At 57.0% G+C, this 26,750-nt stretch overlaps 3 protein-coding genes across 5 annotated transcripts; all 3 read left to right on the forward strand.

Moving 5' to 3' along the window:
• The first annotated feature begins 1,256 nt into the window (after window positions 1–1,256).
• On the forward strand, window positions 1,257–15,434 carry FBF1 (Fas binding factor 1). Of its 3 annotated transcripts, XM_084298589.1 has the most exons (30): window positions 1,257–1,677; window positions 1,998–2,025; window positions 2,691–2,732; window positions 3,035–3,125; window positions 3,459–3,519; window positions 3,999–4,049; window positions 4,206–4,350; window positions 4,923–5,003; window positions 5,851–5,970; window positions 6,829–6,982; window positions 7,249–7,382; window positions 7,855–7,957; window positions 8,053–8,406; window positions 9,016–9,099; window positions 9,377–9,471; window positions 9,657–9,715; window positions 9,945–9,989; window positions 10,081–10,215; window positions 10,450–10,550; window positions 10,996–11,202; window positions 11,607–11,714; window positions 11,841–11,980; window positions 12,145–12,263; window positions 12,380–12,502; window positions 12,850–13,035; window positions 13,787–13,963; window positions 14,127–14,264; window positions 14,364–14,496; window positions 14,845–14,951; window positions 15,260–15,434. In XM_084298589.1, exons 1-30 carry the CDS (start codon window positions 1,675–1,677, stop codon window positions 15,341–15,343), a joined length of 3,408 nt encoding a protein of 1,135 aa, XP_084154715.1. In that variant the 5' UTR covers window positions 1,257–1,674; the 3' UTR covers window positions 15,344–15,434. The 3 variants fall into 3 exon arrangements, with proteins under 3 accessions (XP_084154715.1, XP_084154717.1, XP_084154716.1); XM_084298591.1 differs by lacking the exons at window positions 1,257–1,677; window positions 1,998–2,025 and adding an exon at window positions 3,234–3,325 and having other exon boundaries at window positions 2,689–2,732; XM_084298590.1 differs by lacking the exons at window positions 1,257–1,677; window positions 1,998–2,025 and adding an exon at window positions 3,237–3,325 and having other exon boundaries at window positions 2,689–2,732.
• A 270-nt stretch (window positions 15,435–15,704) lies between these two features.
• MRPL38 (mitochondrial ribosomal protein L38) lies at window positions 15,705–20,258 on the forward strand. Its single transcript, XM_084298442.1, has 9 exons — window positions 15,705–15,806; window positions 16,055–16,234; window positions 16,797–16,925; window positions 17,000–17,208; window positions 17,541–17,613; window positions 18,221–18,266; window positions 18,590–18,748; window positions 19,148–19,284; window positions 19,622–20,258. The coding sequence occupies exons 1-9, from the start codon at window positions 15,749–15,751 to the stop codon at window positions 19,756–19,758; spliced, it is 1,128 nt and encodes a 375-aa protein (XP_084154568.1). The 5' UTR covers window positions 15,705–15,748; the 3' UTR covers window positions 19,759–20,258.
• Window positions 20,259–22,170: 1,912 nt separating this feature from the next.
• TRIM65 (tripartite motif containing 65) lies at window positions 22,171–25,922 on the forward strand. The gene is made up of 6 exons (XM_084298236.1): window positions 22,171–22,638; window positions 23,071–23,166; window positions 23,240–23,476; window positions 23,622–23,793; window positions 24,048–24,128; window positions 25,053–25,922. The coding sequence occupies exons 1-6, from the start codon at window positions 22,201–22,203 to the stop codon at window positions 25,634–25,636; spliced, it is 1,608 nt and encodes a 535-aa protein (XP_084154362.1). The 5' UTR covers window positions 22,171–22,200; the 3' UTR covers window positions 25,637–25,922.
• Window positions 25,923–26,750: the final 828 nt, after the last annotated feature.

Consider the following 26,750-nt stretch of genomic DNA (forward strand, 5'->3'; position numbering starts at 1 on the left):
TTTTGAGCTCACTGCTTTTTGGTGTTACTACCTGAAGACCACAGCCTGTTATGACTTACTGTCTGCTCACCAAGAGAGAGCAGTTCAACTCTGTCAACAGGCCCTGCGTCCTGGTTAGGACTTCTCCACCTTTTAACAAAATGTAGTGGCACCATGTCCAAAATTGAGACTTCTGCTCATGCTGAAGTGATTTCAGTGTCAGATGGTAACACTTGTAAGCTGTATGGTTCTTCTTGAAGAGTATTGAAACAAGCTGAGTATGGTTTTCAGTCTGATGTACTAGGTGTACTCCTAAAAATACTGCCTTGGGTGAAGTCTGTAGAAGGAGCCCGTTTGCAGATGGACTGGCACCACATGTGAAAAACACAGGTAGATGGGTCTGTGGGGTGTAAGATCTCAAAGGCATTTCCCCAGGGTGTTTCTGGAAGCACAAACTTGAGCACAAATGTGTAACTTGAGCACAACTGAAGGAGGCTGGAGCAGCCTCAGGAGCAGGGCTGACTTTACTGGCCCTAGCTTTGGTAAGAAATTAACTTTTAAAAAGAAAACAAACTTCTAATGTTACCTCTTAGTTGATTTTAGCAGTGCTAGCACACCTTGCTGTGCTGACTGCTGGGGTTAGAGCTGCTTAATGGATGCTCACTGCTGCTCCATGGTCACTGCTTGTAGTTCAGCTAGCAAACTGTCTTAGGCTGCTAGGAGCAGCTCTAACGGAATAGAGCACTGCTAAAAAGGGGGATATTCACAGCTTCTCGTTGAATTCTGTGAATCCAGCCTGTATTTTCCTTCTACTAAGCCTGAAGGCAGTGGCTGCCACTCTCAGGTGGTGTGAGGTCTGTGCTCTTGAAACAACCTCAAACAGCGCTGCCTGAGGCGATTCCCCAGCAACCCAGCCCCCTCCATCGGCCAGCTTCTAACTGGGGGGGGGTTGAACCGCTTCCTGAGCGCCTGGAAGGGGGACTGCAGGTAGGAGACTGTCCCTTTTCAGCAGCCAAGCGCTGGCAGGACCGCAGCGGGGCTGCAGATTTGCACCCTCCCTGCCCCATCGCGCTGCCTCCCGCCCCTCCAAGCGGGGGGGGGCGTCCTCAACCGCCCTGCCCCGGATACTGGGGGCTACTGGGAGCTGCCCGGAGCTGCCGGGAGCTGCTGGGAGCTGTAGTTCGCTGCCTGAGCCCGGCGGAGACTTCGCTTCCCAGCGCCCCGTGAGGGGAAGGCCCGGACCGGGGCCTGCGGCCTCCCCCGGCCTGAGGCGGGCGGCGCGGGGCGGGCCCGGGGCTGGGGGCGCTGAGGGGCGGGCGGGCAGCGGCTGCCCCGGCCCCGGGGGGCACGGAGGTCGCTGAGGGGGGTCCCGGTGTGAGACCTGCCGGCTCCCTTCGTACCGCTCACACCATTTTTCCGTTTTTTAACTGAACTCGCATTAAGCCTTGTTTTGCGTGGCTTCGAGAGGTCCGAGCAGCACAGGGGGTGTCTGGCAGGCTGTAGAGAGGACCCAGGCAGGAGAGGGAGGTCTGTTTAACTGAGACGCAGCCAGCTGTGAACGCAAACCAAGAAATCTGCCTCTTGCCGCAGGTGGGAGGTTGGTGTGGAGGTGAGCAGTGGTGTTAGACCCCCTGCGAGGTGCAGCTTGGATGTATAACCAGACCTGTCACAGCGAGGGAAAGCAGAATTTCTGCCATGGTGAGTGTGATAGGGTACAACGCAGGCCTGGGAAATCCAAATTCGATGCTCTGGCATCGCTGTGTGGAGGCAGAAGTGGTCCCAGGGACTAGAGGCTTCTGCCCAGCTTGTGTGCTCGCTGGGCTCTCTCAGAAGTTATAAGTATCTGCCGTTCCCCAGCATTTCGTGTGCTGTTTCCCAAACAGCATGGGCAGGAGGAGGGCTTCGTTACTGCTTAAGGGGTTCTTTGGAGAACCTGCCAATGGCTTTAGTGTGTTTTGGGGAAAATCCAGGTGAGATCTGCTTCATTTTGTAACAAGGGAATTTGTCTTTCTCCATAGGCTACAAAATCCAAGAAAAGTTTAAGAGGTATGTATGCATTTGTGTTCTCCTTTCACTGTCTGTAGGTGCTTTGATCTGCTAGGAATACATGGAACAGAGCAGATGGGGGACACTAGGATCAGGCAGCAGTCGTGGCTACTGAAATAACTTATGATCCATGCCTGAAGGCTACTGCTCAGGGTATTATACTCTTCCTGAACCAGCGATGCTCACCTGCCTCTCAGATTGAGTGGATTGGTTTATTGTGATCATAAATTCCCTCTCTTGGAGACTTTTCCAGGTCCAGAGAACATAAGCATTTACTTTAGTTCTTCCCACAGCTGTTCCCCAAGGCCTTGTTTAGAGGCCTCCTGCAGCCTTGAATACTGTGATGCTTTTGAGTTGCCCAGAGGCTCACAGATTAAGTGCTGCTTGTGGCCAGTGACTAGCTGAATGGAAAGCAGCTGGTATGCTTGATAAAGATAAAATAGCATTTTGGGCTAACTGAAGCTAAATCATACATGTATAAAATATTGAACTGAGTCATGGTCCTGGCAATTCCCTCTAGGCTGGCAAGGAGGGCCTGATGATGCTTGAAATCAAGCCTTTATTCTGGGGGATTTCAAAAGAGCAAGCCTGCTGAAATAGGGAGCTTTTCTACACCTGCTTGGTGAGCCCACCTGCCTCAGCTCCTGTAATTTGTCTCGTTCTAGGCTCCATTGATGACGTGTTGGGTGACCTCCTGGGATACGATGGTAAAGTGCATCTTCTCTGCAGCTGGAAGGGTGGCATCCTCATCCTGTTCCTTCCTGGGAACAGGAGGTGGTGGTGCAGGAGCCACTGCTCTCCAAGGGAGCTCCAGTTGTGAGGGGGGATGAAGCAGGGAGCAGAGCTGAGTGCAGCTTCCCAGAGGCCATTGAACAGGGTTGGACATCGGCTTGGGGAATGCAGAGTGAAGCGTATCCATTTCAAAGCCTCTTGACCCATTAGGTGACAGCAAATTCCCCTTTGGAGTGCCTGTGTCTGTCACCCTAATCTCTCCCTGTCTTATTTCCAGACGAAGTCCCTGTTAAATCTGCTAAACCTTCCCAGCCAGCCATTGTCAGCAGTGGGAGAGCCCGGGGCACCAGCTTGCAGGCCAGCAAGAAGTGAGTACCTTCCAAACACAGCCTCTCCCATTTGCAGAGCTCTCTGCACTCCCCACGTCCTTCTGACCTGCCCTGTCCTTGTCTCCTCTGCCTCACTCCCTGCCCCAGTAGCAATTACATGAGAAGGAGTTGTCTGTGATGGCTTTGAGAGCTGAGAACCCAGAGCCTGAAGCTTTCCAGCAAGAGCTGAGTACCCCCAGGCCTGTAAATCTCTATTACAGCAGTTGTTTGCTTAAACATAGCAGTCCCAGCACTACTACTTCATTCCTAGTGCTGTTTTTAGCCTTTTTCCCCAGCTCACATGTGCTGCTAACCCCTAGGCTTGTGTCACAGGTCCTTTCTGGAGGATGATTTCTTCAGCAAACTCCCTGCAGAGGACGTGGAAGCTGCAGAGGTGAGCCCCAGATTTTGAGAGACTGGGTATCCTGAGAGCTGGAGGTGAGCTGGGCCGAGTTTTCCCCTAGCATTGCCCCGTCCAAGTCAGCAGTGGGATATCAGGGAGGAACCTTGAAGTTTGGCTGAAGAGGTGACCCCTCAGCGGGGTTGGGAAGATGGGGCAGGGGAGTGGGTGGATGATGGGCTTCCAGGTGCCCTGGATGAGGTGGACCCTAACCCAAAGCAATATTCCTGACACTTCTCCCAGGGACAGCAGGATGTGAGTAAAGGCATCAAGGCACAGGGGGTTTCCAGTAAGGAATGCACCAGGAGGAATTAAACATGTTTCCTCATAAACTGAGGAGAACCAGGGCTCTGAGTGCTGGAGCAGTTTACCCAGGTCTCTGGTAGATGCAGATGATGGGGGTCCTGAACACCAGGCTGCTTCTTCTGGGGTGAGGAGTTTCTGAACTGATCTCTCCCCTCTCTGGCATGCAGGGATCCAGTGTCTCCGATGCAGACCCACAAGCTGTGCTGCAAACCCTGAAGGTAAGTGCACAAGTACCCATCAAAGTACCCATCATCTCAGCCCCACGTGTCACAGCCTCCAGCACCAGCTGTCCTGCTCATTTCCCTGAGGCACGGTCCTTGTGATGGCCTGGCAATTGCTCACCCTGCTGCCATCCTCACCCTGTTGCTTTCCAGGACATGGATGACATGGAAGCTGATCTCCTGGGAATACCAAAACCCAGTTCTGGGCCAGGGAAGGCAGCCACAAAAGGCCCTGGGAAATGTGACTCCTCGGAAGGAGCAGTAAAAACTTCAGGGAAGGTGCCAGCTCCTGAGAAAGGTATAAAGGGAAGCTCTGCTCTTCTTTTCACAGCCTGATTGCAAATAAATAAGGGGTATTTAGATGCTAGATAGCAAAAAAAAAAAAGTTTATTTGTTCCCCAAATTCCTTTCTTCTGGTTCCTTTTGGGGCTGTCACAGACAGAGCGTTACTCTGGCTGTGTGTTGTCCCTTGGGAGATCCCTGTCCCAGCCTCTTGTCGTGCTGTGATAACATCACTACACCAGCAGTGATGACAGCCATGCTGCAGCTGCGGGCCAAATGCCATTTAGTGGTTCCCTGGTGCCTTGCAAAGTGTTTCTGGTGGGATCTGCTTGATCAGCCTGGAAGGAGAGCCAGAGGGGTTGCATTTAAGATACACCGGTCCCCAAACTGTCCTCTTTCTGAGGCACTTTTCTTCTTTTCTGCAAGGAGGCTCCTCTAGAGATGTTCCCACCCCACAGGGTCACAGGGCCAATGTCTGTCACAACATGTGCTTTTAGGGGGCTGCTGCAAGAAGTGACCTTCAGCTGGGATAGGGCAGGGGCACCTGTATCTGCACTGCCCTGAGTGAGCTGTGGTCTCTCTTTCTAGGAGAGGCTGCACCTGTGACGGAAAAGAAGCCACTCTCATCCCCACCTGCTTCCCGACCGTATAAGAAATTTAACTTTGAAGGTAGGATCTCACTTCACTTCACCTCACAGGTGCCTGGCGAGAACTGAGAACCCTGTCCTTGCCCTTTGCCCATAGCTGGCCTCTGCTGTAAAGTGGAGGCTTGGCTGATTAATGAGATACAGAGCCCTTCACTCCTATGATTCTGCTGCAGATCTAATTCTGCAAAAGTGACTAGAGGGAAAAAAAAAATACAGTGCCAGTCTCTGCTGCTGGAGTTCCCATCTGTAAGGTGGGAACGGGAGCACTTCTAGGCCTTCTCCAGGACTGGAAAGTGATTCCTGAGGGCATCTCTTTGCAATTGTGTTTTCCTGTGTGCTTTGCTGTTTAGTGACTGTCTGTTACACTCAGACACCCTTGTATCAGAGAGGGATTCCATCCAACTTCCAAAGACGAGGCTGGAGAAGAGGTTTCCTGGTACAGATGAGATCTGATTGTCCAAGTCAGATCTTGGTTAAAGCACAGTTAAAATCACTAAGCCCAGTGGGCTTTAGGTGAAGCTGATGGGAGGGCTTTCTTCTCCTTTTTTTCTTTGCCTGAACAGTGTCCAAGTGTTCAAGTGCCCACATCTTAGGTTGTTTTCTTCTAGGAGAAAGAAAACATGGAAAAAATGAACAGAAATACAGTCACTGAATGTTTAAAATTCAGGGATACTGTCATCATATCCCTGCAGTATCTGCAGTTGTGGCTTTGAGCAAAACTGGTCTCTTGTCCCATGTGCTCCTGGTGGGGGTAGTGCATGGCTTGATGCAGAATTGTTCTTCTAAGTAGCGATGAGTTTGTTATTTTTTGTTTGTTTCCTTGTTGCTGTTACTACTCTCCTTTCCTGACCCTACGGGGTAATTCCCAGATTTAGACGATCCTTTAGCTGGGCTGTTATCTGATGAGGAGCAGGATGCTCCCAAGAAACCAGCTCCAAGAGGCTGTGAAAGTGCCCCTGTGAAAAAAACAGAACCGAGCAAAGACAAAGGTAAGTAGGCATGCTCAACACATCCTTTTTGTATTCATATCAGCAACTTGGACTGGTTTGTGTGAGGTCCAAACTGATAAAATTGAAGGCCGCCTAGTTCCATCTGGTGTTAACCAGCATGGTCAGTTATAGAGCAGCTTTGTGGCGGGGTTAGTTGTAGTACAGCTCACCGAGGGCTTGATATTTCCAGTGTGCCATAGGTTACAGCACTGGCCTTTCCTTTCTGGGAACAGAGGTTCAGATCTTACACACGGCCTCGTTCAACCTTTGTCGTGCCTTGCCAACTGAGAACAAGTTTACTGGGTCAGAGTTGAGGTGGCTGTGAGCACTGCCACCCAAGCCAAAGCCTGTTCAGGGCACCTCCGGGTTGGATCCAGGCGTACGGTGGCTGTGTTTAGTTGCCATCCCTCTTGTTCCTGCAGTAGGGATGTTAATGGATCTGATAGTCCCCTAGAATCCCCCCTGCACCTCAATAAATCTGCTCTGCTGCAGAGAGGGGCACAAACAGCCCCTGGTGGGTTAGGGCAAGGTCTAGGGCGCACTCGTGGTGTAAGGACTCATTTGTGGGGAGGCAGAATTACCTGGTCAGAAACTTGCAAAGCTAAAAATCTGGTGTGAGCCAGAAACCTCATGTTCACAAAACCCAGTGTTGTCCCATCAATAGATGTGTGGCCACAGACCAGGAAGGAGTGCACTGCCAATTTGTCACTTGCTGTGGGCTTTGGTCACAGAGAAGCACTATTTAAAGGTGACTGAGAGAAAAGGGTAGACAGGGCTGCTTTGATTTCCTGTATTTTCCATGTTTTTGTTTTTTTAAACCCTGATCAAACTTCCTTCTGTCTGTGATCCCACCCCCAGAGCCACCCCCACCCCAGACACCCCTTCACACGGCAGCCCCGGTCCGGAGGAGGGAGGAGCTCATGTTTGAAGATGATGGTGATGACCTGATGGATGCGCTGGGATTTGGTAACAGCCCAAAAGGAGACCAGAAGCAGGGAAAGAAGGCAGAAGAGTAAGGAGACATTCGTGGGCAATGAAAATACAGTGGGAGTAAAGCTGGGGACAGCTTGGATGTGAGATGGTGCCTCCACGCTCAGTGGCAGCTGCTGAAAGGCGGGTGGGGAATGCTGCAGCACTTCAGAGCTTCTGCCCTTGGGTCCCAGAACGGAGCAGGAGCAGCCTCATTTCAGACAAGAGTCAGGACGCCCTGGCAAGGTTGTGTATTCTGGAATGGCCCTGCTTCTTGAAGAAACCCATCTGCTGCTGTGCCCTTAACAGGGAGGAGGTGCGTCCAGCCCGCTCCAAGCTGGATGAGTTACTGGGAAGAGGCTCTGTCGCCAAAATCCTGGAGCGGCCAGGCACGGGAGAAAGCAAGGAGTTCAAACTGGATAAGAAGTACCAAAAGCAGCCAGGTGAGCACAGCCAGGGATGCTGGGATGGTCCAAAGAGGTGATGGTGTTGGCTTGGGATAGCAAGATGGATTTCTAATGCCCTTGCAGGGCAAGCACCCTTTTTGCAGTGGTGAGTAGGGTTACTAATGAGCTTTCTGTCAGCCCCACGGGGAAGGTGGCTAATGTAAAATGTTAATATGGCCTGGAGGCAGACTGAGAGCGTTTGCACAGTTGCTGCAGCTCAGGTGATGATTGGTAATCTACTGAGTAACTCAGTCACGTTTGGGCGTGGGCTGATTCCTAATAAAGATCCTTTTCCCAGCCGCAGTGGGAAGCGTGCTGCTCACAGGTTTCTGGGGAGGATGTTTCCAGCAGTGTTTTCCCAGAGGCAGCGATCCCAGTGGGAATTGCAGGGGAGGAGGAGGAGGTGGGCTGGTGTCTTTGCAGCTGGCTGCTCCTCTGGGCACTGACTCAAGCCTGCTTGTCTGAACAGAGAAGGAAGAGGGCTGGGACGAGGAGGAATTTCTCTTTGGAGCCTACCAGCCCACAGTGGCCTCCACGCCCGAGGGCCGGCCGTCAAGGAGGCAGTCTGTGAGGTATTGTGCTCCGTGTGCTTCTGTAGCTCCAACTCCCAGCCATGTGGGCAGGGTCCCCTTGCAGGCAGGCATGCAGCTCCATCTCCTTACGGCAGGTTTTCAGCTGAGAACCTCAGTGAACCGAAACCGGACTCACGCTCCAAAGCTCCTGCAGCCAGCCAGAGCCCCGTGCGGGCCAGCAGGGCTGGGGGTGACTGGCTGGGCCTGAAGGATGAGGATTTTATGGATTCGGAGCCACCATCGCCAGCTAAAGCCAGTCCTGTGCTGAGCTCCCGCCAGCTCCCGGCCACGGAGGGAGAAGCCCCTAAACCCACCTGTGGGGAAGAGGAGAACTGGCTGAGTGCTGCTTTGTCTCGCAAGAAAGCCCAAGCACAGGCAAAGGCCCAGGAGAGAGGTGCTGCGCCCCTGGAGACCCCAAGCAAAAAAACAGACCCCCACCCTCCCTCCAGGTAAGGGCATAATCAGCGTCTCCTGTTTGTTCCATGCGTTGCTGCTCCAGCAGGACCTCAGAAAACCTTGTCTGGGATTTAAGGAATTAATTTTAAGCACTTTCTCATCTCAGGTTGGGGTAATAATGCAAGACCCCAGTGATCCAGGCCACAGCCTATCCCATCTCTGGACCCTTCTTTTTCCAGTTGCAGCCAAGATTTCACGTGCTGCCCTGGGTTCTTTGGAGCTGCCCTGGATCAGCGCATCCCCAGGGCCCACCCTGTGCTCCTTGTTCCTCCCTTCACTCCTCTTAGTTCCAGGCAAACCACCTCCTCTGGTTGGGGTTTTGCATGGATTTAGACTTGTGCCATTCAAGTGGGACTCTGAGGCACTGTGCAGACAAACAGATGTGTTTTGGGCAGGGATGTGCTGCCCAGGGGAAGCGGTTGGATGCAGTGAGGAGGAACGCAGGTGATAGAGATTTTGGGGTGTCTTTAACTGCCACCAAAATTATGAATCCTGCCACAGCTGGGTGGGATGGAGGCTTTCACCTGTGAAGCACTGGGGAAAAGGATCTTGGTTTTCATAATCTGCTCGGTTCTGCCACATATGATGCTTTTTGCTTGCAGCCAGCCAACCACCACCGCAGGAGCACCCCCACCAACGCAGGCAGCTGCCCTGCAGGACAAGGCAGCGAGCGCAGACAGCTCTGGGTGAGGCTTCCTTCGCATTTCGGGCATCCTGAGAGAAGTGGCCTGCAGAAAGCAGCCAAGGGAGATGGGGGAAAGGGGAGAGGCGGTGGCCAGCAGTGGTCAGTTTGGTCTGAGACCCCTGTAACAGGGAGGGAAGGCAGCTCTGAAGGACCTTTGGCTGGTTATTTGCTCACAGTGGAACAGCCAAGCTTTAAACTTCAAAAAATAACACCCGTGCACTTCTTCCCCGAGCTGTGACACTGCTGTGCATCATTCCCACGTGTCTGTGTCCATGCAGGCACCCGGTCCCGTGGCTCAGCACTGCGACACAAGCTTCAGCTCACCCGTCAGAGCCTGCAAAGGGAGATTCCCCAAGAGATGCCAGTGCCAACGGTGTGTTTCACGTGGTGGCTCAGTTTGGGCAGCAGCCGGATCCAATTTGGGCTGGCTCTGTCCCCAGGGTCAGCTGCTGGAGCAGAGCAGGACCCTTCTCTGCCTGAGAGACTTGGACCCTCATCCTCCTGGAAGGGGATGGATTCCATTGCCGTGTCCAAAAGATGATTTTTTTATCCTTTCAGGCCCTGCAGCAGCATCCCCAGCAACTCAGGAGGTGCTGGGCCCTGCCCCACTTGCTCAGGTGGGTCTGGTGAGACCGTACCTAGAGGTGCAGCACCCAAACTCTGCCCCCAGCAAGGAAGAGCCTCGTGTGCTCGTGTCTGGATGGGGGCTGCTACATTTACCTGGGGAGAGGAGACCCAGAACAGCGATGGGTTTGGGCTGGAGAAGGGTAGAAGAGGAATCATTGGGGATGGATTCACCCCAGAGCCAGGCTTTACCTCCCTGACAGCATCCGTGTGTCTCTGCAGGTTCCCACCCCCAGGGCACCCCTTCAGGCTGCCCCACAGCTGCAGGTGAGGCCAGGTTCTTTCCCTCGGGAACTGATGGCCATACTGCAAAGCTCCTGATCCTAAGGGTCTTGGTCTTCTCTCTCTGTTTCCACAGGCTGAGTTCCCAGCCCAAGGCCCCCTGCACGAGAGGAGGCCAGGAGCTCCAGCAGCGCAGGTCTATCAGGATGTGACGGGCTGTCAGGCAACACTGCTCAGCGCCCAGGCCCGTGTGGTGGAGCTGGAGAGCCAGGTGAGCCCCATTGCCTCACCTGGGGGGCACAAATCAAAAAAAACAAGTGGTCCTTGGGGGAGCACAAATAACCCCGTGGGAGGAGAGGAGCCGGATCTGCTCCAAATGGCATCAGGATGGCAGGGGAGAGGAGAGAAACCTCCCAGTCCGGGGATGCCTTCAGCTGCCTGGTGGTGCTTTGGGAACTCTGTACCCAGGGCAGCACCAGGACCTTCTGCCCTGGGTGCCCCCCAGGTCCGGATGCTGGAGCTGGAGCGGACGCAGCACCAAATGTTGCTGGAGAGTCTCAAGCAGCGGCACCAGGAGGACCTGGATCTCCTCGAGAGAGCACACAGGTACCGGGCTCTTGCCCACAGCTGTCCCCCGTGTTGTGACCTTGTCTGTAGCTCTGTCCTCTTTCCCTGCTGTGGGAGGGCTGGGCTGCTTCCCAAATCTGTCCCGAGGTGGGCAAGCACAGAGCCACATCAGTTTTGGCCAGGTGGGGACCCACAGGTGAGCCAAGGTGAGGGTCTGCGCTCACCAGCCCTGTCCTGTGGGTGACAGGAGGGACCAGTCCCACTGCCAGCGTGTCCCCAGCCAGGGTACCTCACTGGCTGGGAGTGGGAGAGTTCAGGGCTCAGACCAGAGCAAGCAAAGTGCCCCGTGCCTCAGTTTCCCTGCATGCAGTGACACCAATCCGCTCACGAAATCCCCACGTGCACTTCGGGTGGAGAGCACCGGGTAACGCCACGAGAGCAGCATTTCTTCCTCACCCTGACCCCCGTCTGGGTGTCCGGGCAGGAGCCAGATGAAGGTGGTGGAGGAGACTTACGGGCAGCGAGAGGAGAGGCTGCGGCGGGAGAAGGAGCAGCTGGCAGCTCAGCTGCTGTCGCAGAGCCAGGACGCAGAGCGGGCCCGGGCAGAGCTGGTGGCACAGCACCAGCAGCGTGTGGCCACGCTGGAGCAGCAGAGTGCACGGGAGCTGGAGCGGCTGCGAGAGCTGCAGAGGTGAGCGTGGCGCGCACACGGTGCTAGTCCAGTCTTCCTCTGTCTGGGGAGTGGTTTGGGGACACAGTGAAAGGGAAAATCTGGCTCCAGAAGCGCTGGGTTGGGGGCAGCTTGGTGGCCTTGGGAATGGGATTTGCTTCATGGATGGGCAGAGGGAGATCTGGCAGTAGGTATCATTTCAGAGTGAAAAGCAGTGTATTTTGAAAGGAGAATCTAGCATTTTATCTTCCCCAAACCCCTTTTATTCAGGTCCCTAAGTCACTGTTGTCTACACAGTTTATGAGAGAACAGTTTTCAGCAAAGTAACCTGCGACCCCCAGATGTAGCCCATCCCAGCTGTGCCCACCACAGGGAGCAGCAGTTTGCAGCAGCCCCTCATGGGCTCCTTCCTCCGTGCCCTGCAGGTCGTCTGTCCAGGAGATGCGCAAAGACCATGAAGAGCAGCTCCAGCGGCTGAAGCGGCTGAAAGACCAGGAGATCGACGCGGTGACCAGCGCCACTTCGCACACCAGGTACCGATCCCCGCTCTCACAGCCCCCCGCTGAGCCCTGGCTGCTCAGTTCCCTGCCCTACAGCCACAAAAGCCCTTCTCCACCGGGGTGCCATGAAGCGTGTCCCACAGGCGCTCCTCTCCGCAGGTCTCTGAACGGTGTCATTGAGCAGATGGAGAAGTTCTCCAGCGACCTGCATAACCTCTCGCACAAGGTGGAGGCCACGCACCACACCACCTCCCAGGAGCTGGCCATGGGGGCGCGGCAGCGGGACGAGCAGCTCAGGGGTACGGCTGCCCTTCTCCTGGGCTGAAACGGCTGCGAGGTCCCCCCAGAAAATGGGGAGTGTTGTCCTGACTCAGCCAGAGGGTGGGAGCCCCGGCTGGCAAAGCTCTGCCTGCCTTGGTCGTTGGACACCTCAGCTCACAGCGCTGCTGCTGCCTCTCCGCAGTGCTCCAGGACAGGCTGTCGCAGCAGCAGAGGGACATGGAGGAGGAGCGGAGCCGACTCCAGGAGGTGATTGCCAAAATGGAGGCCAGGCTGAGCGAGCAGACTCGGCTGCTGGAGCAGGTGAGCGCATGTCACGCCCTCTGGGTACGGGGAGGATGGATGATGCCTCTCCCGTTGGAGACCCTTGGTTTTGGAGCCTGTGAGTGGCACCTGTCTCTCCCCTGTGCCTGGACCAGGAGCGGTGGAGGGCGACAGCAGAGCAATCCAAGGTGGAATCGCTGCAGCACTCGCTGGAGGAGCAGCGGCGAGTGATGACCCAGCAGCTCTCCATGGAGCGAGCGGAGCTGGAGAGGGCGAAGGTGAGGTGGGGCAGGCATCTCCGGGTGTTTTTCACATCTCACGAGTCTGCCTGGGGCTGCACCGTGGTGTGGTGGATGAAAGAGACGGGTGCTTGGCTGCAGCATCCCTGCTCTCCCCTCCACCTCCTCCATCCCACTCTCGGTCTCGCAGTGAATCTCAGTCAGAACAACGGCCTGGCATGTGGATACGAGGGGCCAGAGCTCTGTGCAGGGTTCACACTGAGCACCCTGGATTGGACCAGCCTGTAGATATTACATGGAATTTATCTGCAGGGATGGGTTAAAGGAGAAAATCCTGTGGCTGGGGGACTTAGTGCTGTCTCTCTGCCTCTTCTGATGCTCTCCAGAGCGCTTTGCTGGAGGAGCAGAAGTCGGTGATGCAGAAGTGCTCAGAGGAGCGCCGGAAGCTGGCAGTGGAGTGGGCCGAATTCCACACCCAGCAGCAGCTGAGCAAGGAGCGGATGGAGCGCGATATAGACCGAGCCCTGCAGATGGACTCCCAGAGAGAGGGCACCATCATGAGCCTGGCCAAGGTACGGCCCCAGAGTCCCTTCCCGTGGCACCCAGCGCTGCCTGGCAGGCAGCTGGGCTCCCCCACGGGGTCACGGGGAAAGGTTCAGAGCTTGCTTCTCGTGTTTAGGATGGAGGGGATGGAGGCATCCCCCTGGGTCTGGTGGTGAGAATCGGGCTCTTCCAAGGGCAGCTCTTGCCAGCTGGTTGTAGGTGTCAATGCAGATTGACATCGGTCCCATCTGCCTCTCCCCTTTGCCTGGGAGGAGTTTGGGGCAGCCAGACCAGGCTCCTCTGCTGTAAGATCCAAGTCGGGTGAGAGGAGGCAGCTGTGATGGGTTAAGCCAAACCTCACCGTACCATGGGGATGCATCCAGAGCCAGTTCTGCTCTCTCTTGGGGCTGTTCAGAGGGGATGTGCAGGGTGTGCCAGAGCTGTGTTTCTAATGGCTGCCACTGTGGTGGTAAATAACCATGGAGCTGGATAATTCTCCTGCTGACAAACTGACATGCCTTGAGCGTGTTTTAGGGTGTGCGACATGGTGAGGGGCTCCTTCCTTTCCAGGGAAGGAGTGTGTGTGTGCGTACACAATCCCAGCTCCTTGGTCCCCACGGGTGGATGGATGAGGGCACTGCTTGGTGTTGCTCTGCACCCCAGGTCTGGTGCACACAAGTTGTTTAACAGGGGCAGACTTCTCCCGTCATTCAGAAAGACAGGGAAAAAGTGTCCAGGACAGGTCTGGTAACACATCGGTTGCCCCCACGCCCATCCCAGGAGCAGGCAGAGCTGAAGATACGGGGCCGTGAGCTGAAGGCCAGGGAGGAGCAGCTGGCGAGGGACAGGGAGCTGCTAGATGAGGCCTGGCACGAGCTGAGGCTGGAGAAGGAGAAGGTGAAAGGGGCTGCGCTGCGCATCCGGCAGCGGGAGGAGGAGATCAAAAGCATGAACAAGGTCAGTGGAGCCCCCGAGCTGCGTTGCACAGCTGCACATGGGCTGGCAGCAAAGCTGGGGCATCACACCCCTCCTGAGGCCGTGCATCCTACTCCTGTCCTGGGAGGGGAATGAGGGGATGCACAAAACAAGGAGCCCTGTCCCCATCCTCTGTTCCTTGCAGCTCTCATCCCAGAAGTACGAGGAAGGGGAGCAAGCCCTGCGGGAGGCGTGCAGGCTGGAATCCGAGCACCAGACCCGGCTGCAGCTCATGCAGCAGCACCTGGAGCAGCTGAAGCAGCAGGAACAGCAGCTGCAGCAGGTAACTCCTCATCACCTTCCCTTTTCGGACTGGGGCTGCCATCCCCAGGGCCTGAACCTTGCCACCGACCTCTCTCCTTTTCTCCTGGGGCTGGGGCAGGAGCGGCTGAGCATGGCTCACCAGAGGAGGCAGCTCGAGCAGCTGCGCGAGGAGCTGCCCAGCAACCCCACGCTGCTGCTGCCCACAGACCAGGACCTCCGTGCCCCCACCAAGGGCCTCTCCGGCGTGCTGAGTAAGGCTGATGGGAGGGGCAGCTGTGCTTTTATTTCACATCTCGGGAGTCTTGGGGTGCTCCTGGGGGCTGTTTAGCTCCCCTTCATATGAACATCAGATCAGGTTTGGTGTTGCCCCCCCGTATCCTCTGAAGGAGCTCAGTTGAGCTCTGTGAGCCAGGGCAATGCCAAGAGGGAGCAGAAGGGGTCGGGAAGGGAGAGGCGGGTGGGCTAAAGCCCATTTGTGCTCAGAGATTCAGGACGACTCCACTACGGGGACATTCAGGCAGCAAAAAAGGGATGCTTCATTGCCTCCATTTGTCTTTCTCTAATGGCAACGGGGCTGTACCCTCGGGCTCTCATTGCAGGCTTTCCACCTCCTGCTCGAACATTCCCCGGGCACAGGAGTGCAGGCACGACCAGCCCCGCGGAGCTCTACGCCAAACTGCTGCTGCTGAAGCACAGGGCCCAGCAGGTGAGCGGGCTGGAAGGGGCTTCAAGCCAGCTGGCAGGGAGCAGGGCTGGGTGACGCCACAGGACGGGTGGCTCTAAAATCATCGCTGGGCTGGGCTGGGAGGGCTCACAGAAGCCGTGGGCACCCAGAGGAGCGATCCCAGAAGTGGATCCTTGCTTCTTGTTTCGCGTTCCTCCATAGCACCCCTGGCTCGGCGGTGTTTCTCCCTTCACCCCATCCCTGCTGGCTCTCCCACACTGTGTTTTTGTGATGTCCTCCCCTCCTGCTAGCCCCCTGCCAGCTCCTGAGCCTTGCCCCTCTCTCCTCAGGACCGCGATTTCCTGGAGGACGAGCAGTTCTTCCTGCAGACCCTGACGAAAGCACCCTACAACACATCGCCTCTGTCAGCCTGAGGAGCTGGCTGCGTCCCCTCAGCACGCTGCTGAGGGCAGAAAGGGGGGGGCGAGAGAACAAACAATAAATAACACCCGTTTGGGGACATAACGCTGAATTTAATAACAAATTGTTTATGAGCAGAGCCTGAAGCCCTTTCCCACAGCGGGGCGGAGGTCTCCAGCCCTCAGGGTTTTTACTTTTTTGGCTAACGTGAGCTGGGGGAGGGCGGGGGCGATCTTTGGGGCTGGAACTGGGGGGGGGGGGACCCCAAGACTGAGGGGAGGCGAAACATTTGGGGTCAGGCACTGCGTGGGGCAGCCCCGTTGCCATAGCAACAGAGGGGGCCTTCGGCGCCGGGCTCCGCGCGGCGCAGCCGTGGTTGCCATGGCAACGGGGCCCTTCCGCTGAGGGCGGTGCGCATCATGGCGGCGCCCTTGCTGAGCGCGGCCCTGCGGGGAGCCCGGGCCTTCGGCACCGCCGGTGAGATGGGGACGGGGACGGGGCTGGGGGCGGCCTCGGGGCCCGGGGTCCCTGGGGGGGACCGTGGGGAGGCCCGGGGGAAGCAGGTCCGGGAGGGAGGGGGGGCAGCGTGCGGCCTGCTCCGACCCCGGGGCCTCCCTGCGGCCCCTCGGCCCTCCTGCAGCCCTTCTCCTGCAGCCCTTCTCCTGCAGCCCTTCTCCTGAAGCCCTTCTCCTGAAGCCCTTCTCCTGAACTCTCCCCTTTTCCAGCTGCTCTCTGCAGGCGGGCGGCCCCGCTGGGCCCGATGCCGAACGAGGAGATCGATGTCGGCAAATTGGAGGCGCTGGAGAAATACCGCAGCTTCACCCGGTACTTCAGGCAGGCCGAGAAGGAGGGCAGGAAGGCCCGGTGGTGGAAGACGTACCGGCAGTATGCCAGCCCCGAGCCAGGTACTCGCGGGAAGGGCTCCGCGGCTCTGTGGCTGAAGGTCGGGGGCGCTGCCTGTTGTTGGGGCCGTGGGTTGGCCCCAAACCCTGCTCTGTAATGACGTGATGAAATGGTTTGGTACGAGGCTGGCCCTTTTGCAGAGCGTGGATATTTTCAGGGAGACAGATAACCGTTTTCTAGAAGGAGGGAGGCTGGACAGAACCTGCCAAAACAGGCAGGATAGATAAGGGATTTCCAGAAACCTCTACAGTATCCAAGAAATAAGACCAGGAAACAGCCCTTTAAACCATATGCAGCAAGTAATGTAGTTGGATTGGTCTGCTGAGGACCCCAGACCTGCTCACCAGGTGGCAAACTCCCAGATCTGGGCGTGCAAGGAGCTGGGCAGGAGGAAAAAGCAGAAGTGTGGAGGTGCAGAGGGAAGACAGAGAGGTGGCAGAATCAAGTGACTGATGGCTGCAGTTTTGTGTCTCTTTCTTCCACTTTCTAAGCATATTGTAGAGCACTTTTGGGGGCGGGTGTTCGGATTTTATACATAAATGTTTTTTTCACCCCTCTTTAAAGAACCAAAGACTGATATCAGCCTGCCGCGTGGGAAGCTGTTGAAAGTGAAGGAACATCAGGAAAGAAAAAAGATCCTGAAGCAGAACCACCAAAACGCCGAGATGGAAAGAGCAGCACGGCTCCGGACTGGTCTGTGCCCCGCTGCTCCCCGCCCCAGCTGCTCCCTCTCCCAGCAGCTCCTGCAGTTTTCTCTCTCCCCACAGCACTCATCCCCCTCGACGAGGTCAGAGCAGAGTGGGAGAAGACCAGCGGCCCGTTCCACAAGCAGCGCCTGGCAGAGTATTATGGGATATTCCGCGACTTGTTCCAGAAGGGCACCTTCACCCCCTGGGTTAGCCTGAGAGTGGAGTACAGCCAGGAGGACGAGCACCTCGTGCCGGTGTACTACGGGAACATGGTGACTCCAACAGAGGTGTGTGAGCAACCCTGGCCCCATGGGGAGCCTGTTTCTTTCTGCCAGGTGCTTCTGGTTGGCGTTGTCCATTCTGGGGGGTTGTTTTATGAGAGTATTTCTTCTGGGTTGAAGGAAACAAGGTTTTTGGATGGGATAAGGACAGAAGTGCGCGATGAGATCAGTCAGTCAGCAGGCTGACGGCTCTTAACATTCCTGGGGCTCTCCAGAGGGAGCTGGGTTACTCTGACATGACCGTGCCCGTGACAAATTCACGTTCTCTGGGTTAGAAATCTTGACCTGATCTTAATGGAACCTGCTGCTCAAATGATTTCCATTGTCTTTACATTTAGGCTTCCAATCCCCCTGAAGTGTCATACGAGGCAGATAAAGGCTCCCTCTGGACTTTGTTGCTCACAAATCCAGGTGAGTGCAAGGCTCTTAGAAACGTGTTTAAATTGGGTGGTAGCACTCTGCTTTTGCTTAGCTCCTGTTTCTTTTGGCTGTGCAGTCAGAGATGACGTGACAGCTGCTAAGTGGGGGCTGTCCCCTAAGCTCCAGGTGCAGAAAACCACTTCAAAGACTGGAAAGGAATTAGAATTTCCTTGCTTTGAGGGACTACACTCTCAAAGAAACCACATGAGTTCCGTTTTCTGAGTATTTCTGTGCCCTTCTGTCAAATGCGAGACAAGAAATGGATGTTTGCAGAACATTGCCTGCACAGGAGGGTTTGTAGCCTCCCCACATCTAGCAGTTGAGAGATGGGACAGTGATGCAACAGGACTTTTGTCATGGTATGGAGCAGGCAGTTCCCTGACTCCACTCATTTGTTTACCCCCAAACTCTCCTCTTCCTTGGCAACCTGTCGAGGGAGGTAGGTTAGCTGGCACGGGGAAACCAGGGCACAGTGAAGTGAAGCAACCCACGCAACGTCACCCGAGGTGTCCTTTTTGTGAGGATCCGGGCGTTCTCACTTTGGGGTTGATGCAGACGTGGAGTTGTCACTGAGGTGTCTGTGTGTGTGTGTTTGCAGATGGACACCTAAGAGAGACTGACGCGGAGTACCTCCACTGGCTGGTGTGAGTATAGACAGCAGAGCCGCTTCTTGCAGTTTGGGATTGTTTCTGTGGTCCTCGACTTTCCCTGATGCTCCTGCCGTTAGCTTCTGTAACCCTCTGTTCTGGGTCCTGCTGTGAAAATGCAGTAGTTGCAGATGTTGCTGCTGCTCGGCATTGAAATCACTGGGTGTGATTTTTTCTTCAGTGGAATCAGCCCCTACTGTCTGTTCGCTTGTCAAACACCAGTGTGGAGCTGAGGGTGACCTGTAACCCTGGATGAAACTGCGGGTCGTAAAGGAGGGGAATGACTGGGTATTTAATTAAATAAATGTGTTTGTGTCCAGGACAAACATCCCCGGCAACGACATCAAGGCGGGCAAGGAGATCTGTCACTACTTGCCCCCCTTCCCCGCCATGGGAACTGGCTACCATCGCTTTGTCTTCCTCCTCTTCAAGCAAGAACGCCCCATAGATTTCAGCGAGGACGTTCGGCCGACGCCGTGGTAATTCAGGCTTCCACTGGGCAGTTTCTCTCTTCCTTTGGCCGAGCTGTTATCGCTTGTTATGACCTCGTGCTTAGTGCTGCTGTAGCAGAGCAATTCCTCCCAGCCTGTGGGGTTGTTCCGAGCTGCTTTGACTTTGTGTGTCACCTGAAGCCCCAATCTCAGCCCTGCAAGCACCACGGGGTCCTGTTGCTTTAAACCAGGCTGTTAAGAAAGCAGCTCGCCCTGCCTAGGGCAGAGGTTTATGCAGGGCTGGAGAAGCTCGGAAATTTTCCTTTAGTGATTGCCTTTTGCACGTTTATTGTATAGACTCTGGGATGATGTGGGGAAGTTGTTGCCTAGCAGGGTGCCACAGGAAGCAAGCTTCACCTCAGCTCTTGTGCTCGTGTCTCGTTCCAGCCACAGCCTCAAGATGCGAACCTTCAGCACGTTCGACTTCTACAGAAAGCACGAGGACAGCATGACCCCAGCGGGGCTGGCGTTCTTCCAGTGCCAGTGGGACAGCTCCGTGACCTGGGTCTTCCACCAGCTTCTCAGTAAGAAATGCAGCGTGGGGGAGTGCTGCACGGGGCTGCTCAGGGGCCGGGCTGTGCCCCGTACATCACGCACGGCGTCGGTGAATGAGCTCTTGCTGTAAGCTCTTGCTTGCTTCTGGCTGTCAGAGCTCCCTTACCTGGTTCTTACTGAGCCATCTTCCTCCATGCTAACAGCAGGCTGAGGGAACAGCCTCTACGAGGCCGTTTGGAGCAAGCATTTTAAAATAACAGCAAGAAGAGCCTTCACTGGGGCTTGCTTGAGCAGCCCTGGTCTCAGATCTTGTTGGGGGAGGGCCTGGGGTTTGAACCCGAGGCATTGTGTGTGTTCCCTTTGCAGATATGAGAGAGCCCGTGTTCGAGTTTGTGCGGCCGCCCGTTTACCATCCTCCACAGGTCAAGTTCCCGCGCCACCAGCCTCTGAGGTACCTGGACAGGTACCGGGACACCACGGAGCCCACCTACGGCATTTACTAGCTGCCTCCTGGCCCCGGTGCCCGCTGCAACGCAGGCCCAGCAGGTGGGGCTGCTGCCTTCCCTGCCTTCACACCGCTCTGTGGACCGGAGAAGTCTGCACCTCTAGAGGGAGACAACAAAATCCCGCTCCCTTGGCCGTTCCACTTTGCTGGCAGCGCTGGGAAGCGTGCAGCTGAGGGCAACAGGCAGTCGGTGCTGGCAGCCACATGGGAAAAAGGCTATTTAAGAGCACGATGAAAATAAATCCAGGCTGCAGCCTTGCTACTGGTTCTGTAGCAGAGCTGATGAGGAGCAGAGGCAGAGCAGAGTCCCTCAGAACTGCCCTGCCTGGCTTCTCTGGAAGGATCACGGTTCTACTTTTGCCTGTTTATGAAAAACCAGGCTAGGCCAACCTGCACCTCCTTCCCTTATTGGTGCTGGGCTTCAGGACTGTGCCAGCTTTTATTTCAGCAGTCCTGTGAAAGAGATGAGTCTGATTAAACACGCGCGGAGCGACGGTGGTGGCGCTGTCCCGTCTTTTTTGGGAAGAGCTCAGTGTGTCAGCCAGCTGCTGGGGAGCTCGGCGGGGCGCAGCAGGGAGGCGCAGCCCTTCCCTTCCCCTGGCCCGGATCTCCTTCCCCTCTCGGGTGTTGTGGGGAGGGAGGAGCGCAACACGCAGGTGGTAAACATACACGGGAGACGTTTGGGAAGATAATCTCTCCTAACAGCTACTCAGGCGGGGGGACCTCAGTCTCCTTCCCCTCACACAGCCAGCCCACACCAGCTGTGGATAAATGATTAAAGGCAGAGCTGGCAGGGCTGGGGCAGACGTGGTGGTGGCCTGGCACCCTGCCCATGCTGTACCCCAGCTGCAGACACTGCTTTCTGCTCTGCTTGCTTTTTTTTTTTTCTTTCTTTTTTCCTCTGCTTTCTTTATGCTTTTTTTTTCTGCTTTTCTAGGAGTTGGACCCAATGATCCTTATGGGTCCCTTCTAACTCGGGATATTCTGTTATTCTACGACTGTAGAATAACGCCCTTAGTACAACCCCATTCTCATGTTTTAAATAACCCCACCCAAAAATCAGCGTGTTCCTGCCATTGCAGCTGCCTGTTCCCAGCTCCCAGTAAGTTTATCTGACGTCCCCCTCTTCCTAAACCCCCACCAGCAAGCAAAAGAGCTTGTGCAGCAGCGCCCACCTCCTGCCATTGCTCAGGACTGTGTCCTGAAGGGTTTTGGGGTCCGGTTTAAGCGGGGGTGGATGAGCTGGTGGGGTGCAACTGGAGAGCTGGTCTCACGCAGTCCCAGGCAGAAAAAGGTCACGTTGTGCTCCTCTCTCAGTTTTTAACACTTGTCCAGAACTTGATGCAGCCAAAATCAATGTTTTGGAAGCTGCTGCTTGTCTTGGTTGAAGGGGTGCTGTGGGGTGCAGCAAATTGTGACAGACTCCGAGGCCCTGCAGCCTGGGGAGGTGACTCTGAGCTTCCGCCCCGCTACGGAAGGGGCTCTGCCCTGCTGCCAGCAACATCCCTGGCTGCAGCAGGTGAATGCAAAGCCAGGACGTATGCAGAGGTTGCAAAACCTGCAGGTTAAGGCCGACCTGCCCGTGTTTTGCAGGCTGGGAGTGTGCACACAGCAATAAGACGTCTGCAAGAGTGAGTAGATAAGGCTGGGACTGGAAGGCTGTAAAAGCTCCTGGCGTTTACTTGTGAAACAGCTGGAAGACACAAAGTGGAGGCGTGTGGTACATGGCAGCGCAGCCACCTCCAGGCAGCAGACCCCAGCAGCTGTCCGAGCAGGGGCTGATTGCCTGGATGAAATCTCTGTTGTGTTTTGGGGTGCAGACCCGCCAACCCGCACCCAGGTGGCAAAAGGAGCAGGCCAGGAGTGTCCGGCCCTAAGGAGCGGGGGCTGCAGGCGGTGGCACAAGCCGACAGGAGCTGGATGAGATGGAAAGCTGCGAGGCTGGGCTGTGGCACAGCCCTCGTCACCGCAGAGGGAGGGGACAAGGGGCTGCAGCAGCCATGAGGCTGCCAGCGGGGCTGTGCCGAGGTCTCACTGTCAGCCACGACTCCTGCGTTGCTCAGGGACCGGGCTCTGGCAGAGCTGAGGATGCCAGGAAGCTCCTTCCAAAAAAAAAAAGAGTGAAATTAAATACAGAGGAATGTGTATCCATGGGAACACGCTTGCTTCGGATGCTGTTAGCCTCTGCCATGCGTCTCCCCATGCTGTCACCGTGGCACTTTCTCTTCCCGCAGCGCCCTGCTGCTCCCAGGGGGGCACAGGGCAGAGCCCGCGTGGCCGAGGGACGAGCGGCCACCCACTGGGTGTCCCTTTAAGGGTGCACCTGGCTCGGAGCCCTGACCCGCCTCTGAGCTCGGCGTCACCCAGCTCTTCCTCCTTCCCCAGCGGGGTTTCTGTTTCTCCAGCTTCTTTCCCTCGCTGCCCCGATCCCAGGCACGAGATGGCTTTGTCCATCTCGCCCAAGCTGGAGGAGAAGCTGGTGTGCTCCATCTGCCTGGAGCTCTTCAAGGTGCCCATCACCTTGCCCTGCGGCCACAACTTCTGCAAGCGCTGCATCAGCGACCACCAGAGCAAACAGGAGCAGGCGGCCGCCGGGGCCAAGCAGGGCTACTCGTGCCCCGAGTGCCGCCAGAGCTGCGCGCCGCAGCTGGAGCTGAAGAAGAACGTCACCCTGAGCAAAGTGCTGGAGCTGGTGCAGGGGAGCAAGACGGGGGTGAAGCGGTGCGAGGTGACCCCCGGCGGGCTGTGCCCGCGGCACGGGAAATCGCTGGATCTGTACTGCGAGGACGAGCAGCGGTGCATCTGCTGCGTCTGCATCATGCGGCAGTGCCAGCGGCACCGGTGGGCGCTCTTCGAGGAGGTGCACTCCAGGAAGCAGGTGGGAAATTGGGGCGGTGGGAGGTGAGCAGGGTGCGTGGTGCGGCACCCTCTGCTGCTGACCCCAAAGCCAGGGCTGTGATGTACCAAAGTGCACTGAGCTGTGCCCGGCCTCTGCTGAACTGCCACGGGCCCTGGAGATGCCACCGGCACCCAGCGGCTCCCCCAGATGCCAGGGGCTGTTGGAGCAGCAGAGAGCTGGGTGAACCCAGCAGCACGGGTTAAATAAACGTTGCAATATTTGTGATCCCCCTCCCCGATCTAGAGGAAACAGCCCTAAAGACACAAAACAAAGCAAAGCCACTTTGTGCCCCTGGACGCAGCCTCTCTCCTTCCCAAGCCTTGTCCTGCCCCCTGAGCCTTGTCCTGGAGGCTCCTGGGGGCAAAGCAAGCAATGTGCTCTGCCACGGGGTGTTGGTGCTCCCCTCCGCAGGCCCTCCTGGAAAAGTCTGTGAAAGAAGCCCAGGAGGAGTCGGAGAAGATCGAGCGGGCGCTGCAGGAGCTGGAGGAGCGAACGCAGAGCATCAAGGTGACGCCATGACCGCCTCGGCATTGGAGCCACAGGTGGGAGTGCGCTGGGTCTCACCGGTCTTCCTCGCCAGGACTCCTCCGAGGAGCTCAGATCGGTGATCCTGAGCAAATTCGCCCACCTGGAGAAAAGCCTGCAGGCTTTCCAGTGCCAGATGGTGGCCAAAGTCGAGCAAGAACTGTCAGCAGCGCTGAGACGCGTGGAGGAGGATTCCAACACCCTGAAGGGGCACCTGGACACCCTGAGACAGCACCAGGAGCAGGCACGGGACCTGCTGGTCTCCACCACAGACCACAGGACCTTCCTCGAGGTACCGTCCCGCTCCTTGCCCCGTAACGCTGGCCGTAGATGTTCTGGGGGCACTCAGCGGGGAGACGCGCGGTGTCTGTGGGCAGGTTTGGGAGCTGCTGCTCCTCCCCAGGATGGTGCTCGGGTGTCTGTGTGTCCGTCCGCAGGAATTCCCCCTGCTCCCGGCCTGGGAGAGCCTGGCGGTGCCACCCCCGGTGCAGTTCGACGCGGCTGGCGTGGTGGAGCCCTTCAGCGAGATCCTCACCGGCATCTCCCGGCTCCTGCTGGAGGATTTGCCCGGCGCCATGGCCCCCAAATCCCCCAACCCCATTGTCCCAGGTAAGCTCTCTGCTTGCGGGGCCATCCCACAGGGCTCCACGTCACCCAGGGCAGTGTCACCGTGCTGCTTTCCAGCAGATGGGCATCAAGGGGAACAGGAGGGGCTGGGGGGCTCCCCTGTGTGTCCCCTCCTTGCTGGCAGCACACGTGCCGCCTCTCAGGCCTGGACACGATGGATTTCCTCCCCCTCCTCGCATCCAAGGGACGAGTTTTTGGGTGGTGTCACTCAGCGTGCCTGTCCCTGTCCCCCACAGGCCCGGTGCAGCCCAAGGGGACAGAGATGAAGGCGGCGACCCCTCTCCCCAAGTGCCAGATCCGAGCTGAGTTTCTGAAGGGTGAGGAGCATGGGGGGGACGTTGTGGGGCTGGGAAGGGGCTCATTAGGGGGACAGCAGCACCAGGACGGACTTTCCCATAAAAATGGGGGCTGCCAGTGCCTGGCATTGGGTCAGTCACTGCAGATCATGTCCTAGATCCCCAGGCCCCCATGCCCAGCTGCATCCTTCCCTTCCCCTCCCTGGGCTGATGCCACTCTGATTCCTTAGGGACCTGTTCCTAAATGCTCCTTCTCCCATCTCCTTGATGGGAAAAAAAGGAGGGATGGGGTATTTAGGGCTCTTTGCTCAGGTCACACTCTTCCCGGGAAGGCAATCGGTGCGCACGGGACCTATAAGGATTCCTTCCATCAAGTCCCACAGACTGTTCTCAGCGTTATTAATAGCCAAAAGCAAACAAACAGAAAAACTTAGTTATGAGCAGCAGACCTAAGCCCAGAACAGGCAGCTGGGCCAGGTTGCTGTGGGGTGCTGGGGCTGCCACGTGCCAGGAGGAGTTACCACCACCTGATGAGAGTAACTCCCTGCAGTTCCATGTTTGCTCATCATCCACCTGGTTCCCTACCTCCACCCACACGATATTTTACTCTTCAAATCGAGCACCTCTCCTCCAAAACTACCCCTGAGCTGCTGCACGCTCGCTAGGTGCTGCTGGGTTTGTGTTTTCCCCCTGGGGGCTGTGCAAAGCGCAGCGTCCTTGTGCCCCCCCAACTATTTCAGGGCTCTGGTTCGGCTCCTCATAGCTGGGGAGCGGGCAGGTATCACCCCCACCTCCCTCCTCTTCTCCTCCGAGCCAGCTGCGCGTTGTTCCCCTCTATTTTTGGGGCAGCCCTACGTAGCTTAAACCACTCCAGCTGGCGCGAGCCTGGAGCCATTAAGGTGGGACCGAGCATTTCGGCCCCACGGGCCCCGTTTCTCTCCCCAGACCACCGCAACCTCACCTTCGATCCCGACACAGCCAACAAGTACCTGGAGCTGTCCAAGGGCCAGCGGCGAGCCAGGCACGGCACCGGCGCCGCGGGCGGGTGGCAGGAGCGGGGCAGCCCCTTCGAGCCCTGGCAGGTGCTGTGCGAGCAGGGCTACGGGCAGGGCTGCCACTACTGGGAGGTGGCCATCTCCAGCCACTCCGTCATCCTGGGGGCCACGTACCGCGGCCTCTCCCGGCGGCAGCCCCCGGGCCACAAGTTCAGCATCGGGCTGGATGGGGGCTCGTGGGGGCTGCAGGTGCGGGAGGACGGCTACCTGGCCTGGCACAAGGGCCGGGAGGAGAAAATCCAGGAGAGGCTTTACACCCAGCTGGGGGTCCGCCTGGATTACGGCCGGGGGCTGCTTTCGTTCTACGGGCTCGGGGAGGAGACGCGGCTCATCCACTGCTTCCACGCCGTCTTCACCGAGCCGCTCTACCCCGTCTTCTGGCTCTGCGAGGGCCGCGCCGTCACGCTGGGCCGCAGGGATCAGCCCCAGCCGGCTCCCCAAGCACCATCTTCGGGGCAGGATGGGGTGCAGTGACTTTAATGAGAGGCCGGGCATCCCCATCAGCCCTGATTTGCATATGCAAATAGCACAACGGTGACATGTCACAGGGAGAAGATGTGCTGGTAAGGGTGATGCCCTTGCAGCGGAATCAAGGCCCCACTTGCTGTGCGGGGGTGGAAGGCCGTGATTCTCTTCCTCTCATCCTGGAAAAAAAAAAAGAAAACAAGCCTGGAGGAGATTTGGGGTGGGCCCCAGGTGCTGCAGGCAGGCTGGAGCGGGTCCCCAGCCCTCCTATGTCCCTTGGCAGAGCCACTTTTGGGGGCACCACACTGCAGCTGCTCTTTGTAAGATGCCGCTTTCCCAATAAAGGGCTGGTTTTCTACCGGTTTGACCTCGATGCTGGTGGGAGATGTGAGACCAAGAGGCCGGGGCAGGGCTGAGCTGGGCGTCCCTGCTCCCACATCCTGACGGGGCCAGCAGCAGGAAGCAGCCCCTCGGCGGCGGCGGCAGCAGCAGCAGGTGCTTTATTTATGGCAGCGCTGTGATAAGGAAGCCTGCCCTGCTGCAGCTCTGCCCCAAGGCTGATCCGGTGTGGAAGAAAACCCCAAGCTTTGAAGCTTTCCCAAGGGTGAGAGCGCAGCTCCGGTGTTTCCCCAGGGCTGCTGGTGAGGAGTGACTGGGTGAAACTGGGCACCGGGTTCAGAGGCGCTGGGGCTGTGCAAGGCGAGGAGTCAGCTCGTCGTGGTTCCTGTGGAGAGAAGGAGCCTGGAGGAGGAATCGCTGCCTTCGGGGGCAGACGGGGCTCGGCTCTCTGCGCTCCCTCCTTCCCCCTGCACCTCCCGGCCCTGTCCTTGGGTGAGCTGGTGTGGACCTGGGAGCTTATCCAAGATGAAAAACGGCCTCTGTGGGGGTCACCCTGTGTCTAGCGGGCAGCTCCGCAGACTGAAAGCACTTTGCTGCCTCCCTGTCCCGTCCCATCCTGTCCTTATCCCCATCCCATTGCCACCCCTATTCCCTTCCCTATCCCTGTCCCATCCCTATCTCCATCCCATCCCCATGCCCACCCTATCCCCATCCCAAACCCATCCCCATCCCATTCCCACCCCTATTCCCTTCCCTATCCCTGTCCAAACCCCATTCCCATCCC

The sequence above is a fragment of the Netta rufina genome, assembly GCF_964035555.1.
Source record: "Netta rufina genome assembly, chromosome: 19".
NCBI classification, from domain to species: Eukaryota; Metazoa; Chordata; class Aves; order Anseriformes; family Anatidae; genus Netta; species Netta rufina.

Coding starts and splice junctions, on each gene's coding strand:
- MRPL38 (XM_084298442.1), top strand. CDS start 15,749: ATGGCGGCGCCCTTGCTGAGCGCGGCCCTGCGGGGAGCCCGGGCCTTC. Junction 18,267..18,589: donor GAGTACCTCCACTGGCTGGT/GTGAGTATAGAC, acceptor GTTTGTGTCCAG/GACAAACATCCCCGGCAACG. Junction 18,749..19,147: donor GACGTTCGGCCGACGCCGTG/GTAATTCAGGCT, acceptor GTCTCGTTCCAG/CCACAGCCTCAAGATGCGAA.
- FBF1 (XM_084298589.1), top strand. Junction 4,351..4,922: donor GGTGCCAGCTCCTGAGAAAG/GTATAAAGGGAA, acceptor CTCTCTTTCTAG/GAGAGGCTGCACCTGTGACG. Junction 9,100..9,376: donor GCGAGCGCAGACAGCTCTGG/GTGAGGCTTCCT, acceptor GTGTCCATGCAG/GCACCCGGTCCCGTGGCTCA.
- TRIM65 (XM_084298236.1), top strand. CDS start 22,201: ATGGCTTTGTCCATCTCGCCCAAGCTGGAGGAGAAGCTGGTGTGCTCC. Junction 22,639..23,070: donor AGGTGCACTCCAGGAAGCAG/GTGGGAAATTGG, acceptor TCCCCTCCGCAG/GCCCTCCTGGAAAAGTCTGT. Junction 23,794..24,047: donor CCCCAACCCCATTGTCCCAG/GTAAGCTCTCTG, acceptor TGTCCCCCACAG/GCCCGGTGCAGCCCAAGGGG.